General features: G+C 35.0%; 1 protein-coding gene across 7 annotated transcripts in view; it reads left to right on the forward strand.

The window, feature by feature from the left end:
• The window catches only part of GOLGA4 (golgin A4), a 96,093-nt gene that overhangs the window by 20,241 nt on the left and 56,765 nt on the right, over positions 1-19,087 (forward strand). For 6 of the 7 annotated variants that reach the window (XR_013960781.1, XR_013960782.1, XM_080671768.1 and 3 more), the window contains 8 exons: positions 1,359-1,424; positions 5,138-5,452; positions 7,937-7,984; positions 10,404-10,460; positions 15,676-15,774; positions 16,408-16,537; positions 17,461-17,648; positions 17,940-18,023. Coding sequence is in view for 5 of the 7 variants with exons in the window: in XM_080671768.1 (XP_080527894.1) it covers positions 1,359-1,424; positions 5,138-5,452; positions 7,937-7,984; positions 10,404-10,460; positions 15,676-15,774; positions 16,408-16,537; positions 17,461-17,648; positions 17,940-18,023 (987 nt within the window). In the remaining 2 variants the exon portion in view is untranslated. Of the gene's footprint in view, positions 1-1,358; positions 1,425-4,937; positions 4,954-5,137; positions 5,453-7,936; positions 7,985-10,403; positions 10,461-15,675; positions 15,775-16,407; positions 16,538-17,460; positions 17,649-17,939; positions 18,024-19,087 lie in introns of those variants that run through there. The other variant, XM_080671771.1, reaches the window with a different exon arrangement.

Here is a 19,087-nt window from a genome sequence, read left to right on the forward strand (position 1 = left end):
TGTCTAACTTTAAGAAAATGTCTTGGACTAGTAAAATTTGATAACTTTTTACATTAGAGGGAGAAGGTATTTACATTTTTATTAGGGAAAAATTTAAACATATTATAAAAGTGGAAATAGTAGCAATAGTGGTATAAGAATTCTTTTCCTCCTATAGTGTCTATTACTAGTGTCAACGATTAACTCATGCCCATCTTATTAGGATCCCTTCCCACTTCCCTAACAATACCATTACCAGCCTCTCCATACATGCAGCCTATCGGCACCTCATCCCCACTGGATTATTTGAAGCAAATTTCAGAACTATTATTGCATCTAAATATTTTGGTATATATTTCTAAAAGATAAAGACAAAATATAGACCCACTATACATTTATCATACCTAAAAATTAACAATTTCTTAGTATCAAATACCTAATGAGAGCTCAAAAATTTGAGAACACTTTTGCAAAGCTGTGTGCCTTCACTTGTATTTTAGAATAAGTAAGGTCAGATATTTGACCTTTTCTTGGTCAGCTGTAGAGTTGTAGGGGAAATGTGCTATTTAAAGACCAAGTTATTGAAACATACTGGTAGTGGCTAGTATTTGGTCAAATGCTTTTGTTAAAAGAATTGAGGTTATTTTATCATGAGCTACTTCTAAAGCTGTAATTTCAGTTAGCTATTTAGTGTATTATGAATGCAATATAGAATTTTGAATATCAAAGAATCTCATCCATTATCATAGAACCTATGCCACTATGATGTAATCAGCAGAATGTTGCTTAATTTGGAGCATTTGTCATATGAACAGGATAAAATTAAAACATTCACATGTGGAATAAGATTATTTTTAATTTTAAGTTTTTCTGAGAATTGTTACAACAATGTCATTTATACTGTTGGCTTCAAATGAATGAGGCATTTGTATTTCTTGTTACCAAGATAATTTTCAGAGCTTAGCCCAAATAACTTTAATTTGAATATTCTTTTATTGTAGGGAACTATTGATATTATTTCTTTTTCTGGATAGATTTCTGTTTGAATGAGTTTAGCTAATTGAAACCCTTACGTTAATTTTGTTGTGGGGGAAAAACTGGGGACATTATAATGGGAAAGGTATGTGATTAGCTTGAAATAAGTTTTGCTACATACTAATCTTTGCTATTTAGTTATATATATTGCAGCAAAATGAATTTTCTAAAATACTTACCATACTAGTTTTGCCTTGCATGAAGACATTCTAATAAATGAACAATTACTAATTTTGTTTGATAAATGTACCTAATAGGGCTTGGTAGCTGGCCTTTGTTCCTAACAGTTTTAAAACTTTAGTCTTTTTTTCCTTTTCTTTACAATGTCTCTTTGTTCTTTTTAGAATGTATCTCTCCAAGCCACAAAATCTCCAGACAGTATTAATGGAAGTGAACTGGTGACTCCTCAGGTATGTTATTAATTTTATTTAAAAATATGGCAAGTCCTTTCAGAGTGTTGGTCGATCTATATTAGTGGCATTTGACTTTACATTGGAACAGTGATGTCCAAACATTTGATACAATATGTGTGGCCAATCCAGGTTTGTTGATGGTTTCTTGGAAAAAAATGTAAGTGATTTTTATATATACACCAGTCATATAAGATTCTATTACTCATTTAAAAAATTAATGGTGGTAAAGAGAAAATGTTTTGAAAAAAGGCATCTGACTTTATAGTTGTAAAGAAAATAGAGGAAGTCATATTGAAAGATATGTCACGTTACATAATTTGAAAGGGGGTTATGAAAGAAATGAAATTTATTTTAAAGTTTGCTCTTAAATGTGCTAATGCAGAGAATTTAGGTTATATTTTATACTCAAAAGTTATTTGGAGATTGGGGCTAAGTGACATTCTTTTGACTCCTTCCAAAAAAGAAAGAAAAAATTTATGAAAAACATAATAATGATGGCAGTGTCTGAAATGAACGTTTACTTTGGCTTTAGTGATGATTATTATCATTGACCTGGCTATTCTCAGGAGTCTCTTCTGTAGGGAAATAACATTTCTAATTTTGTGAATCTGGAGCATGAATGTATACAATTTATGACCTAAGTGATTTATGAACTAAATTATGTAGACTAAACATTCTAAAGTATTGTCTAGCAAATGTATAAATGACAGCTTCCCAAACTCCATGAAAAGGTCACCTGTGAGCTGAGATCCTTTGGGGAGGCTGATAAGGTTCTGGCCCTAATCTGAGTCTCTGGGCCTGTGGACTCTGGCCTTGAGCAGCATACCCACTAAATCCCACGTCTTCTACAAATACATCATTTTCTTTAGGTGCCATGAGGTAAGGGTAAAAATTGAGAGCCACCAATCTACATATTTCAGGTGTATAATAATATGGTACTGGACAGATCCAATGATCTTTAAGGAATATTATTAAAGAATATTTTTTGGATACTTTTTTCCTTCTCTTATAGAATAGTCTAAAAAGACTAAATACAGTTACAAATGCAAAAAGTAAAATGAAAGATAACCATTTGGGAGAGACTTAAGTTTTAATTAAGTTAAATAAATGAACATGGGTGATATTCAGGAAGTAAGGCTCACTAAAGGCTTTGAACTTTAAAAAAACAACAGCAAATATTTCCCTAAAAAAATAAATACTCAGCATTTACTGAGTATTTACTCTGTGTCAGACATTATTAACCTATATATATATATATATATATATATATATATATATATGATCTCATTTAATTCTCATAACAAGGAGATGTTTTCACTTAGAGTCTATTTACCTTTAAACAAATTTCTGACAAATTGGGTTTTGGTTGTTAGCAAATTAGGAACAGTGTATGTGGATGAAGGGGGTAGAATGCTTATTATGGTTGGGCATCTTGACAGCAGCAGGAAATCAGAGTTTATACCAAGCTAGAAGAGATGGTAAAAACAAGCCCAGGAATTCATAAGGCATAGCTGTCTATGACCCTCTTAATGCTGGGTAGGACATCTTGTGTAAATTAATAATTTTGGCACACAATATAAAAATGGTGGCATGGACATCGTTTTAAAGGTTTGCTCATTGTCCTTATTTAAGAAGGCAGAAAAGTGTATAGTTTAGAAAAATTTCTATTAAATACCATTAAATTTTAAATTATAATGCAGTTAGTATAATGCAGTTTAGAATACTCAGCTAGTGAAATTGATTCTTCATTTATCTCCAAAAGAGAATGTGGAGAGCTGACCTTTTACTTCAAACAGACTTATAAAACTCAGATCTTTGAAAATAATTAGTACATGCCACCACACAATAGAGAAAAATACATTTTTACAAAACCATAGGTAATATTTGAGCATTTATCTGAGAAGCTATAAAACGGTTTTATTGAATCATAATGTTAGTATTTTAGCAGTTTAGGAGGAATCTAGGATTTAGCATTACTCACTTATTATATAGATGAGATATCAGGCATGAAATTTTAAATTATTTTCCCAATGACCAGTGTCTAGTTACTGATAATACTATGGAATTATCATTGCTAGACACAAAACATCACTCTAGCTATATTTTTTACCATGTTTTGCCTCATTTGAATTTGTATGCTATTAAAACAGAATGAGAACTGAATTGATTACATTCAGTAGAGCAAAATACAGGGATTTAAATGTCAGTTTTCATATGTTATTTTTTTAATTATTGGGAAAATTCTTTTGATAACCATGTATGAATTTTTAAATATAAAATAAATTACAGTATTAAAGTTGCATTTTAAATTATTTGTTGCTGTTTTTTGAATACTGCCCTTTTCTTTTATTTTTCAATAGTTAATTACGAAAATTTTCAAACATATATGAGTTGGAAGAACTTTAAAGTGAATAGCTATATACCCTCCACCTAGATTTTTTAAAATTTTTTTGTTTTGTTCTTCTACCTAGATTTTATCATTGATACTTCACCATATTTATTTTATCACAAACCTATCTATGTATACATGCCTCTATCTGTCTCTCAATATTTACTTTTTGTTTTTTGTTTTTAAGAGGTGGAGTGCTATTTATTTATTTATTTATTTATTTATTTATTTGTAGTTGGTATATATTTCAGGTGTATAATATGGTGATTCAACATTTATATACCTTATAATGTGATCACCGCACTAAGTCTAATAATCATCTGTCACAATGCAAACTTATCACAATATTATTATTATTTTTTAAATTTATTTTTAGTAAGAGAAAATGACCAAATGTAATACATACATGTGTATGAGAATCTATATACATGAGAGAGCCCGAGAACTCAAATTCAGGTTCAGAGATAGAAAGGAAACATGGGCATATAAGACATCCTGAGCTAGGAATGAGGTAGGGAGCCATGGGGGGCTTCAAAGGGTCATTGCAGGATGAGAAGAAGAGAGAATGCTTGGTAAACAGGAGTTTGTCCTGCCCTATGGATAGGTCAAAAGAGATTATCTGATCTCTTATGGGCAAGACCTCTAATTCAAGTTCTTCTAGGTAGTTAAGGGAGAGGTAGAATTTTCTCTTGGGCCTGCTGTTAAAGTTGCCTTTAGCTCAAAACAGTCGGCATACCACAGAAGCACAGAGGCATATCTTGGGATGACTCATTCTGAATCCCCATAGTTTCCTCTTCTGAAACTTCCCTGGAGTTGGGTTGGTAAATTGTTATATATCTCGTTAAACCAGTCTTAGTCTTGAGAAAAGTTCAGTTCGTTTAAACTGTTGTGTACAATATTATTGACTATATTCTCCTTCACCTTTTTCACCCACCTTCCCACCCCCTCCCTTCTTGCAACCATCAGACTGGTGACAGTGTAACAGGGGCAGATTTGTAGGTAAGAGATTTGAGACAAGAGAACAGAAGGCTTCCTTCTTTTTTACAGATGTGCAGACTGAAAGGAAGTGACTTAGTGAAGGTCATTCCACTGCTCGGTGACAGACCTGGGACCTACACCCCAGTCCTCTGATTCCAGGTCCAGCACTTTTTCAGAAATAACCAGGTGTCTCTTATTTTTCAGAAAACAATGTATTATGTTAAATGTCAGGGATATTAATTGAATATGTTAGAGCTTTTAATAGGTTATTGCTGGTGATAGGGAATAATAGAAGTCTAAATGTGTATTTTAAACCCACATATTCTGTGGTTTTTGGTTACAGTCAGGTGACACACAGACTTTTGCACAGAAACTCCAGCTCCGGGTGCCTTCCATGGAGTCTTTGTTTCGAAGTCCAATAAAGGAATCTCTATTCCGATCTTCTTCAAAAGAGTCTTTGGTACGAACGTCTTCCAGAGAATCCCTGAATCGACTTGACTTGGACCTCTCTGCTGCCACCTTTGATCCACCCTCTGATATGGAGAGCGAGGCTGAAGATTCGCTAGGGAACTTCGACAGCCTCAACAAAGAACAGTTGATTCAATGGTTGCGAAGAATGGAACGAAGGTTGAATAGCTACAAAGGGAAATGTTCTGAGGTAGGAGCATGCCTTTTCTGCCTACAGGAAAATTTCTTCCCCTTGTTCTCTAATTCATGTTACTGTGTGGCTTTTATACCTGTGGTTGGCAAAACTCAATTCCTTAGATATGCTGGCTACTAATGCTGGGTAATCTCTGGCAATATCTAGTTAAAGACTTTCAGTGTTTCAGGTCTTTTGTGGCAAGACTCTTAGTAAAGTTTTGGAGCTTATTGTCTGTAGCCTTCTAGTTCTCACACTCTGCCTTTCTGCTTGGACGCCCTGTGCAGAGTTCATTATCTTTCCTCCTCACATCCTCTCCCTTGTTCATCTAAGTGCTGTGGCTGCAACATGACCTCTTCTGCTAACCAGATTTTCATTATTACAGACCCCAATTATGTTTTAAGTAGTTTGATTTTCTGACACATTTGTTTCACTCTCATTGTACCTACATTTAAATTTTGCCTCAAATGAATCTTTTAACTTCTATCCCCCTGAGGATGACACTCTCTGGTCTAAGTGAGGAAGTAGTGCTGCCCATCTCTCTTTTCAGCATCTTCCCTTCAGGATGAATTGTATTAGTTATCCCCATCTTGTGCAGTTGAAACAATGTTTCCTAAGGAAAACCTTTCTACAGCAAGTTGCCTATGACTTATTATATTTTTTTACAATGCCTAACAGTTTATTGTCTTAACAGTTTGTAAATCAGCCCTGTAGTTAATTTTAACTAATGAATGATAAAATTCAAAGTTAGTATGTAAAGTTAGCCATAACTTCTATTTCCAATTATGGCTACAATATGGGTAGTGTTACCCTGCAGCCAAAAAGAACAAAAACCCCTAGGTGAAATATATAAAGTATTTTTTTAAAACTATAGAATACTGGCAAACTAGGAAGGAATTATTAGGCTAAAAGCTATAGGCTGGCTGGAACCCAGAGATGTAAATAGGGCAGGAAAGCCATGTATCTCAGGAGGCACTTGTGAAATCAGGCAACTTTTTTCTTTAAAAATTTTTTTTTTATTTCTATCAAAGTTAATAATGGTCTTCATTTTTGTTTGTTTAAATTTATATTATTTCCACTAGCTTATTCATGGCTTTTAAGTTTGAAGCTGGGGCAACAGTAAATTAATATTTAAGAGTGTAAGACACTATGTATTTTATATTTATGGTGCCATTTAATTTTGCATCATCTCTGTGAAGTAGATATCAATTAACTCTTGTTTGTAGAATAGGGGTTAGAAGAGACTCATAGGACTTAATCATAGAGATTAAGTAACTTGCTTAAGGTCACATAGGTAGCAGTTGACAGAGTCCTATTTGATTCTTTGTCTTTCTGGTTGTTCTGATATTTGTGCTACCTCAGAGTTATGCAACTCATTAGGGAAAAGAGCCCACAGACTTTGCCTTTACCTTTCCTCCCCTATCTGGTCTTAAGGTAATAAGAAAGGGAGGGTCCTAGTCTTAGATAACATTTTGTGTGTTCTTTTGTATTCATAATCTCTGTTGCCGATGCTATCTGCCTCTTCACTCAATATTTCTGTAGAGGCAATTTAGGGGCACAGAGCAGCCTTCCAAGGAAAATGGCAAGGCTCAGAATAGGGGAGTTCTTTCTCCTAAAGCTGCAGCCTATCTCTTCACAGGCCACTAGCACTTCTAAAGTAAGGTCTAAATTGAGGCCATGTGCTTAGCTTTCAGATGAGTAGTGCTATATAGTTTATAGCAAGCCTGTCAAACTCAAAGGCTAACACAGGCCAAATAAATGAGGCATGCAGCTCGTGGGCCGTGAGTTTGACATGCTTGGTTTACAGGTTTAAAAGATTTGTCAATATATAATTTCATCAAGTTGTGTTAGAATGTTTAAATATCATAGTTAGATTACGTGGTTAAACATTTCTTTAGGAACCAGTTTTCAACTGTTGGTTATGAGTTCTTTTCATCAGATTTTTACACAGCCATGGTCACAGGTCCTATAACCAAAAGGAACTTTTAGAGATCAATGGTCAAGCAAAAAATCACCTGGAGAGCTTGTTAAAACACACATTCCTGTGTTTCTCTGCTCTTCCTCCCCCAATTCCCATTCAGTTAGTTTGGGGTGGGGCCCAAGAATTTCAGTTTCTAGCAAGCTCCCAGGAGATGCTCTTTCTGATGGTACTGGTCTATGACTGTTGTTTGAGCTGTCTTCTGCCTTTAGGTGAGTTGGCTCTAATTCCCACCTATGAATTAGGTCCTGATATTTAAAGAAGTACGTGTCTAAGGTGAAATCAAAAGGAGATTTAATATCTTTCTTTATAGAGTTGAGGTCTCCTTTTATTTTTTAGAACTATATTTCCTATGTTATTTAGTTTGGCTGTATATGCATCTAACTAGGTTGAATTGTTATATAAAAGAATTATTATGATTTATTTTTTTGACTTTTATAACAAGATGCTTTAGTGGAGTTTAGAATAATTAATTGCATTTATTTAGGAATGACATGTTATTGATGACTTTTTCTTTATTTTAGCTTGTAACAGCTTATCAGACTGTTCAGAGAGAGAAGAAAAAGCTACAAGTAAGTGATTTGTTGGCTATGATATTGATTCATACATAATGTTGAAATTAGAAAGGATCTCATAGTAAAATAGCTCTATCCTCACTTGTAATAATCATATGATTAAAGTATTTAATCTGCTTTACTGTTACTTGAGATTTGATAAAGAGAAGGGAGGGATCCCAGAGATCTTACATGGTAGGGATGGGTGTCTTTCAGTTTCTGATCCCTAACGTGCTTCAGAGGTTTCGCTTTAAGGCATGTTTTGCTCTTTTAGACATGTTTCCTAGTGTCTTAGTTTGCAGGTTGCACCTTTTTAAATTTTTGTTTTAGATATGTTTTTATTGATTTTTAGAGTGAGAGGAAAAGAGAGGGGGAGAGAGAAACATAGATTGGCTGCCTCCTACATGCCCGCTACTAGGAATCATGTGCCTTGACCGGGAATTGAATGGTGATCTCCTAGTTCATAGATTGACACTCAACCACTGAGCCACACCAGTTGGGGGGGAGTGGTTCTGACTTAATTCATTGTATTATTAATATTACATAAATTCATTCTCAAAAGGTCATCTTATTCCCACATTCTGTGAGTTCCTTGCTTGTGTTTCTATGGATTGTCTATGGATTTTTATTTTTAGGTGGTATGTATTTCTACCACTAAGTGGCGGTAGAGAATTGTGGTTGCATAGTCCCAAATACAAAGAGTGTTAGAGATAAAACGCAGTAACTTTTGCCTTTTTTCTACATCTCTGTACATGCCCATATTGACATGCCTAGAAACCTGTTTATTAAATTGACAAACATCCTTTCAGTAGACCCAGTGAAATTAAAATTGTAAGTACTGCCAACACTATTATCAGTACTGTTCATACTACCTAACATTTATTTAGCTCTCTTACTGGGTGCCAGGCATTATGGTGTATTTAGTCCTTAAACCTCTCCTGTGAGGAAATTGAGGAATAACGACTTGTTTATTGTTGCACAGCTTGTAAGCGATAGGGAGGAGAGCTGGGATCCCTTCATGATAGTTAGATGGCAGAGCGGGTGCTTGTAAATAATGCAATGCAATTTTTCATCTCTCTCAGCACTGCATTTTCCTGCATTTAAAAATTTTATATTATACCAAATAAAACTTGTGTTCATGGCTTTATGGGAAAAAGCCTTTGGTTTTTGTTTTATTCACTTACCAAGCCCCACAAATACAACCCAGTCATACTCTTCTGGACCATATAAGCAAACCATTTGCCTACCTGTATCTCTGTTTTTTGTTGTTATTAATTTACACAGACCAGTGAAGCTCCAAATTACCCCATTTCTTTACCTCTCTATATATTGCGCAAGAATATACAGTTTGTTTCCATAGACCATAACTTTTCAGGTTTAATTTTCAATTTAGTGAAAAGCACCTGTCTCCTGTCCTCTCCCTTTCCCTCCTTGCAGGAATGAATGAATCTCTTCACCTTTCATTTTTACTCTCTTAGCTTCTTGAGTTTTATATATGATTACTAATTTAGCAATCTATAGTTCTCTTTGTGGTTTTCTCCTGGACTTTTCTTTTTTAATGTTTTTAAAATTGATTTTTAGAGATAGGGGAAGGGAGAGGGGTAGATGGATGGAAACATAGATGAGAGAGAAACATCACTGATCAGCTGCCTCCTGCATGCCCCCTACTAGGGATCGAGTCCGCAACCTAGGCATGTGCCCTGACTGGGAATTGAACTGGTTACCTCTTGGTTCATGCATCATGCATCAATGCTCAACTGCTGAGCCACACTGGCCAGGCTTTTCTTTTTTTTTTAATATAGTTTTTAAATTACAAAAAACCCTTTTAAACAGATTGGTAATTGACCAATCATTGTACCACTATAGGGTACAATGAAATAAATTGAATTGCATTTGGAATTTGATTTAAACAACTTTTTTTATTTTTAAAATTAACATATAGTAGAATTGACTTTTGTGATTTGCATGTGATTTGTGTAATCACTACCATAGCCAGATGCAGAACACTTCTGTCGCATCATGATTTAACTTTTTAACAGATTTTCAACATGGTTATATCCTTAAGATTTTCAGTCCTGTTCTCCATCCTCAGGTTATTTTTGGATAAACAGTTGTAATATTGTAAAAATAATTCTTTGCCCTGACCGCTTTGGCTCAATGGATAGAGTGTCGGCCTGTGGACTCAAGGGTCCCAGGTTCGATTCCGGTCAAGGGCATATACCTTGGTTGCAGGCACATCCCCAGTAGGGGGTGTGCAGGAGGCAGCTGATCGATGTTTCTCTTTCATCGATGTTTCTAACTCTCTATCCCTCTCCCTTCCTCTCTGTAAAAAATCAATAAAATATATATAAAAAAGAATTCTTTTGTACTTGCTTTGTATTATTATGTCATGCAGTTGTTTGACCCAACTTTATTTTTTTTTTATTTTTAATTAAAGGGTATATTAAGTCAGAGCCAGGATAAAGCACTTCGGAGAATTTCTGAATTAAGAGAGGTAAGTTGTAGTGATTAGTACTTTGAGAATAGTAATTAAATCTCTTGTTTTTATCAGAACTATTGTACATGCTGGGATAGTTTCATATGTACTTCAGTAGCTATAGCAATAACTAACCAACCCAAGCTACAAAACCAGGGGCCAATTCTTACAGTTTTTATTTGCGTGGTTTTCCTCAGCTATATAGGGTGTCCCCCCAAAATGTATACACACTTTGAATAATTACACTGAGTGGCCAGATTATTATGATCTCTGAACGCAAAATAATCTGGCCACTCAGTGTGTATGCATATACACACTGAGTGGCCAGATTATTTTAATATATATATATATATATATATATATATATATATATGCAGTGTTTATTAAAATATATTTCATTTTCAAAATTGGGCTATCAGCTGTTAAAGAGAGTATACATTTATTGTTACAGCCTGTATATTGTTTGTGGAATTAGTGAAATAGGAGTCTTAGCAATAGAATATCATTTACCTGCATGAATAGTCAGTGGCAGCTTTCAAGGCTAAACTGTTCCTTCTATTAGGTGTTTTTGGCTTCTTTTTGTTTTTCCTAACCAACAATCTTTTTGATAAAATAAAATAAACATTTTGTTTATTGTAATTTTGGGGGATAATTTTTATAGTGACATATTAGAATTCAGGCAAATATTTATTATTTGAAATAATGCTTTACTAATTTCTGCTTCTGTCCTGTCTTGAAAAGGATGGACAATAATGGCTTATATTGGTTGGAGAATAGCATTCTGTATCTCTGCTACATCACTTATGAACATTTTAAAAACTTTTAATTATAAAATAAAACAGATATAGAAAATCATGCTAAAAAATATATAGCTTATGTGTACAGTGTATGGTGAACACTATTATAATCACCAGCAAGGTCAAGAAATAGAAGCCAGTTACTTCAAAAACGCCTCACTGTTTCCTAACCCAATCATAGTTTCCTTTCTTTCTTCAAAAGTAACTATTATCCTGTCTTTTATTGTACTTTGTTGTGTCTCTTTGTTTTATCACCATGTGTCTTTGAGACGCTATAGTCTTGCCAAGGTAAAAATATTATATATATATTTTAATCTTCAACTGACGAGTGAGGATATTTTTTCCATTGATTTTTAGAGAGAGTGGAAGGGAGGGGGAGAGACAGAGAGAAACATCTATGTGAGAGAGAGATATTGATTGGTTGCCTCCCATACATGCCCTGACAGGGGCCCGGGGATTGAGCCTGCAACTGAGGTAAATGCCCTTGACTGGAACTGAATCTGAGATCCTTCAGTCTGAGGGCCAACACTCTAACCACTGAGCGAAACTGGCTAGGGTCCAGGGCATATTTTTGATATATATATTTTTTAAATTTTTTTTATTAAGGTATTATATGTGTACATATCTTACCATTGCCCCCCCCAACCCCACTCCCATACTTGCCCTCACCCCCCAATGTTTTGCATCCGTTGGTTACTCTTATATGCATGCATACAAGTCCTATTTTTGATATATTTTTAAAGTCTCTTTAAATGTACACATTTCTGCATCCCTTTGTTTTCTTTATTGTTCATCTGTTGAAGAATCTGCTGATAAATTAGAACATCCAGAACTATTCATTTGTCTTACCCTAACATTATAAACCAACAGTCTTGGAATAGCAATACTAATATACCAACATGAATTATGATTACTGAAATTAGTTAAATACATTTTTATATGCTATTCCCATTCCACCATTTAAAAAACTCTTTTTCCATATCTATCTATATGGTTAGATCATAAGCCATTATGTATATATTCTTTCCTTATTAATCCTTGTGGTATCTATGCTAATAAAAGCCTTGGGGGTGATCAGGTCTGCAGGGGAGGGCAGTTGGGGGCAATCAGGCCAGCAAGGGAGCAGTTAGGCATCAATCAGGCTGGCAGGGGAGCAGTTAGGGGGCAATCAGGCTGGCAGGCAGAAGCATTTAGGGGCAATCAGGCAGGCAGGCAAGTAAGTGGTTAGGAGCCAGCGGTCCCAGGTTGTGAGAGGGATGTCCGACTACCGGTTACAGGATCGGGCCTAAACTGGCAGTCGGACATCCACCAAGGGGTCCCAGATTGGAGAGTGTGCAGACCGGGCTGAGGGACACCCCCCACCCCCCGTGCACAAATTTTGTGCACCGGACCACTAGTATTTAATATTTGCCAAAGAAAGAGGCTATCCTATGTTCTCTTACTTCCCCCAACCTCTCCACTGCATGCCCTAATCCTCATGCATGCTTTTCTGTAGTACTTTACTGATTTAGACAGACCAAAATTGGGTACAATACTTTTATTTTGCTCTATTAAGGTATTCAGAAAGTATTTATTAGTGTTTTATTTCTTCCCCTTGTGGTTATGAGTATATATATATATATAAATAGAGTTCATGAACATCTCTCCTAGTATTTTCTGGAGGACAAACAAAACAACTGATCTCTATAGGCAAATATTATGTTAGTACCTAGCATGTTAGGTGTTTTTAATGAATAAGATAAAGAAGTGAAAAGGTAAGTAGAAACAGTTTAAGGCCAGTTAAATGAGGAATAAATGAAGACATTGTCTTAGATGTCTCCTCCTTTCTCTGTCTTTCTCTCTGTGTATGGCATATACTTTTTCCAGGCTCATCTGAATGCTATTTGTTGTAAGCAGTTGCTTTTCTCAAAGCTGACTTCAGGGAGGGAGGGTTCATTTTTTTCCATCTGAAATCACCTTGGAACATAATGGGTAACATAGGACTGAGATAAATATAGTGAAACAATTAAGGTATTTGATACATTCCACTCATCAAAATTTTTCTGTAAGAAGCTAATCAGAAAAGACTTTGCAAAATGTTTTTTTAAAAAATATATTTTATTGATTTTTTACAGAGAGGAAGAGAGAGGGATAGAGAGTTAGAAACATCGATCAGCTGCCTCCTGCACACCTCCCACTGGGGATGTGCCCGCAACCAAGGTACATGCCCTTGACTGGAATCAAACCTGGGACCCTTCAATCCGCAGGCCGACGCTCTATCCACTGAGCCAAACCGGTCAGGGCAAGACTTTGCAAAACTTAACGCATATATGTAAATGTTAATCCCAAGGTATGCCAAAATGGTCAATAGTAGGAGAATTATTGATTTAGCTGTCATATTTAGTAACATTATAGCCATTTTTTATTTTGTTAAAAAGTTTAATTATACTTCAGTATCTTATTCTTGTGACTTGGACAGGTTAGTTTAAGCAGTTCACTGAAGGGAGCATTATTGACTTTATTCAATGGCGATAAACTGAGTGGAAAATAGTTTTAAAATCATTACTGATTTAAACTTAAACTGGAAATACAGATTATTTAGATTTCTGAAAGTTATTTTTCTTCTATAGACTTACATTTTAACAAAATAGTTTGGGTGATTAAGGTTGATACATAAACTGTCAGATGATAGTAAATCTTGAACATATTTTTTTATCTCTAAGTGGCTAACATGCAGATTCCCCTCCCCGCCCCCATAAGATACTGAATTTTAAGACTGGACTTTAGAATCAGTACTTGGCATTACTTTTTTTTTTTTTTTAAGGATATAGTCAAGTTGTTAGAATGTTTAGAAAACAACAAAAACAACAACATTGAAAATCTGAAAACCGTAGCATAAATTGAGGCATTTTTATGGGTTGTTAGGGATGCCGCGTAACAGAGTCTGGTATCGTAGTGCAGACATTCCAGACTAAAGGATTGCCTGTGCAAAGTCATGGAAGACAGTTCTTTCGAGACTTGTGGGTTTCGTGGGCTGGAAAATGATCTCCAGTTCTTTCCAGAAATGGGGGACCGGAGAATTGTCATAGGGCTGCTTTTATTTCTTCAAGTGTGGACATTAAGAATAAGGAACCAGATTCTTCTGTTTTCATTATTTCATAAAGGTTTTTTTTTTATTTTTTAAAATATATTTTATTGATTTTTTTACAGAGAGGAAGGGAGAGGAATAGAGAGTTAGAAACATCGATGTGAGAGAAACATCGATCAGCTGCCTCCTGCACACCCACCACTGGGGGTGTGCCCACAACCAAGGTATATGCCCCTGGCTGGAATCGAACCTGGGACCCTTCAGTCCGCAGGCCGACGCTCTATCCACTGAGCCAAACCGGTCAGGGCAAGGTTTTTTTTTTAAATGAAAAGTTAGGAAGGACATATTTTTAGAATAAAGTACAGCTGTTTAAATAAAAGATTTGGATCTAAGAAAAACTCTCTACATTGACCTCTGTTTCTTATTTCACCATGGATTCATGAAAACTTCATTCTGGACATGTTCTGGAAGACCATCATTAGGAAACTGCTACTGTGAGGGAAAGTCAAGCTCGAAGTCTTTAGTGAAAAAACCAGTAAATGAACTTAGAGATCTTGGGTGTTGTGGGTGTGATGGGGAATAGAGGACAGTTCGTGCTTCATTGTTTTGAGAATTAGTAAATTTGAAACAGTGTAAGAAAAGGGCGTTGCTTATAAGTCCTTGAAAATATTGTTTGAGGAAAATTTTCTAGCAAACGTGTGAGGGATGCTTCGAGTCAGAGGAAGACTTGAGGTAAGAAAAGTAGGAATCCCAGAAAAATATAGGTGTTTTGATGGGATATTTAAATTGTTCTAGAAGTTAGTTTCTAGCATGCCAGTGGAGTAAGTGTAAGGGAAAAGCACCGAGGACACAGGACTGAGCCCAGAGTGATAGAGGCCAATGGAATCAGGGAGGGGCAGAGAGGAGACTGAAAGAGGCAGGAATATAGATAAGAGCCCTGAAGCCATGGAAAGCAGGTACGTTGAGGAGATCATTATGGTGACTGCTATAGCACGGAGGTAAAGATCAATGGATTCATTTAGGAAGGCTCATTAAGGACCTAAAGAAAGCAGCATTTTGAGTAGTAGTTTCAGGAATTTTTTTTATTCTCAGTAATTTTTCTTTATCCTCAATTCAGCAGTCATTACAACTACAAATATTATTCTTGGATCTTCATATTCTTGAAGGATCAAAATTTATTTGCTGGTGTAAATATTAATGTTTTTTTAAATACTAATGTTTTAAATGCTGATTATCTTTTAATTATTGTTGTTGATACCTTATCTTAAGAGGAATGCAAATCCAGATTATGTTTTTAAATTTTGAAAACTTCAAGTTTGTATTTTTTGTTTTATGCTAAAAACTACCTATAAAATCCTTTATGTTTTAGGAGCTCCAAATGGACCAGCAAGCAAAGAAACATCTCCAAGAGGAGTTTGATGCATCTTTAGAGGAAAAAGATCAGTATATCAGTGTTCTCCAGACTCAGGTAAAAAATTAAAAGTGTGACATTTTTGAATAAAGAAAAATAAAAGGAGTTTTGATGGGATATGTAATAGGTTCTAGATGTTTTTAAAAATGGGGTGTTTTTAAAAATGGGGTATTTTTAAAACTCTTTGCTTTTCCTTAGTTAATTTTAAGGATAATTGTTGATTTATTATCCTTTGGCTAACTGTGATATAATTGAAAGTAACAAAAAATCAACTGCATTGGGAGTAAACTTTTTATTTTATTTATTTATTTATTTATTTATTTTTATTTATTATTATTATTTTTATATATTTATTGATTTCAGAGAGGAAGGGAGAGGGAGAGAGAGATAGAAACATCAAAGATTAGAGAGAATCATTGATTGGCTGCCTCCTGCATGTCCCCTACTGGGGATCAAGCCCACAACCTGGGCATGTGCCCTTGGCCGAATAGAACCTGGGACCCTTCAGTCTGCAGGCCAACGCTCTATCCACTGAGCCAAACTAGCTAGGGCTAAACTTTTTATTTTAATTGTTTCCCTTGGTATAGCAAAAAGAGTATCTTTACTCTGTCCTCTCTGTGGTAAAGAATGTACTACTGCTATATTTTCTTTTGAATCATTTTTTTTTCTAATGAAGCACATTTTTCTTAGGTTTCTCTGCTGAAGCAACGGCTACGAAATGGCCCAATGAATATTGATTTAACAAAACCACTCCCTCAAATGGAACCACAGGCTGAAGGCGTCACTGAAGAAAACACAGAGAGTGATGTAGCGGCAGTAGGTGAGCTTCATCTTGTCAAAACGTTAATTTAAAAATCAGAGGGAGGGTGTTGCCAGACTCTAGGATATGAGCTATTCGACATGGGCCAACATAGAAGTAAAGTATTTTGATCCTAACATTTCCAGGAAGATGCAAGAGTTTTTGTTGTTTTTTTCTGTTCTTTGTTGTTATTCAGGAGAAAGTAAGTAATTGTTTTAAGACTTGACAATCTGTGAGTAGTAGCACCTCATTTTCATTATAATTGAAATAAATTTATTATCTTATACTTTTTTATTTTTTATACTGTTTTATTGATAGCAATAAATTTCATATAAACAGGATAGTTCTACTCAAGATTAATGAATATGTAATTGTTTATAATTTTTTAAGTAATATTACTTACAGTACATATTTCTGTATTCAAAGATGTCTGTTCTTGCCCTATTATTTGCTATCTAACTGGAAAAGAATAGTTAATTTTTTTCTTGAAATCCATGTATAGTCCTCCCTACTCTTTGAGGCTTTGAGGTGCATATTCAATGAAATTTTTACTTTTTATTTACCAGCTCTTTGTCTCCAAGAGATTTATGATAAACTTTTGGTCTAGCCAGAGCCACAGTAGCTGTCTGTCTGAGCAACCATCCCGTAGGGGCCCTGAAATTCCCCTGAAGTGTGAAAACTTCACTCATAAATGTAAGGAAATGGAAAAAGGTGTACTTACCAGAACTTTTTTCTGGAAGAGATTAGAATACATTGGAAGGAATACTTAATTAATCCTTTTGGGATGGGAGCTAAGACAAAGGAAGTGTGCCTCTCTCTGTTGATCTGGTTTAGAGTATAGCAGAGTATTGGGACAGTCCTATGTACTAACAGAATTAACTCTTCTCAGAAAGCCCTTATATTCCTTACTGACTGCCCCTGCTGTGCTGCTTTATTGTTACTAGTTGGAGATGGAACTTCTGCTAACACACTGGAAATACTTCAGCAAAGAGTTAAGCGTCAAGAGAACCTACTGCAGCGTTGTAAGGAAACAATTCAGTCACGTAAGGAACAATGTACACTATTAACCAGTGAAAAAGAAGCACTGCAGGAACAACTAGATGAAAGACTTCAAGAGCTAGAAAAGATTAAGGTAAAGAGCAAATGGGTTTTGTTTCACGTAGCCCCATCAAGCTAGATGCACAGGCTCCAGCGTGGCCTGCACCTCCTCTGCAAAGCCTTCTCCCTTCCCCTGTAGACAGCATGGAGAGGGCACCCAAGTGCTCTGGGCTTCTTATCAGTTACAATACTTCTGAGACATCCTGTGTACTTTTCTTCTAGACTATGAGAAGTATCCAAATTAGATAAAATGTTTAGAGTTCTCATATGAGGAGAAGCTTTATTAGAGATGGAAATGAATTTTTAAAATTTTTAAAATTTTTAGGAGCTTCATATGGCTGAGAAGACTAAACTTATCACTCAGTTACGTGATGCAAAGAACTTAATTGAACAGCTTGAACAAGATAAGGTAAACAATACTTATGATACTAAATTCACTTTTGGAAGCAATTGGAAGCATTCAGACCTCTGCTTTCCAAAATTATTGCAGCTGCTTCCATGAAAAACATTTTTGTTTTAATTTCTAGATTTATATAACTGTTAGCATTAGTTTTGTGTCATGTGAAGCTGATTCTCTGATTTCTGGATCTCAGTATTTTGATTTATAGATTAGAATAACTGTTGCAAAAGAAATTTATTTATAGTATATAACATGTTTCAGAGAAAAGTTATTTATAATTAAGGCATTGCTAAATGTGGATGATAAAAGTATTGTCTTTCAAATAAGATGGAAACAGAATAATCTTTTAGATAAATTGCCTAAAAAATACAGAAGTTGTAATGTATAATTAGCATAAATAGAAAGAGATTGGTAGTGTAGAGTTGGAGCTGCAGCTGTAGCTATGGCAGCAATGACAACTGAAAAATTCATGGGCAAATAGTTTTGACTTAACTCTTTCAGTCCCAGGTTCTTGGGTCCTTTTTAAAAAGCTGCTCCCAGTTGGTTACACACCATCCACCATTTTCTTTAATATGCTGCTTTATAGCTACAGTAGCTATGCAATTAAGAACATGTCAGAGCCATTCTATTGAAATGTATTGGCAATCTTTTCATTCTATAATATCATTTTGCTAGATTCTACTCTATAGAATGTATGAAGGCCCACTTTAAAAAAAAGCCTTTTTATTATGAAAACACTTACAAAAGTAGAAAGATTAATGTTATGAATTCCTACGAACCCATCACCCAGCTTCAGCAGTTAACATGGCTAATCTTATTTGTACATTCCCAACCCCCATTATCCTCAACCCTTGGAACAAATCCAAGAAATATTATCATTTCTTCCACAGTATTTTAATGTAAAGTAAAGGACTCTGTTTTTTATAAAAATATAACCACATAATCATGATCACATTAAAAATTTAATTTCTTAATACAATTAACTAGTTTCAGATTTCTCTTTTGTCTCATACATTATTTTTTCATTTTTATGAATCAGGATTCAAATAAGGTTCTTTCATTGCAAGTGATTG

This window comes from Plecotus auritus (assembly GCF_963455305.1).
Source record: "Plecotus auritus genome assembly, chromosome: 6".
NCBI classification, from domain to species: Eukaryota; Metazoa; Chordata; class Mammalia; order Chiroptera; family Vespertilionidae; genus Plecotus; species Plecotus auritus.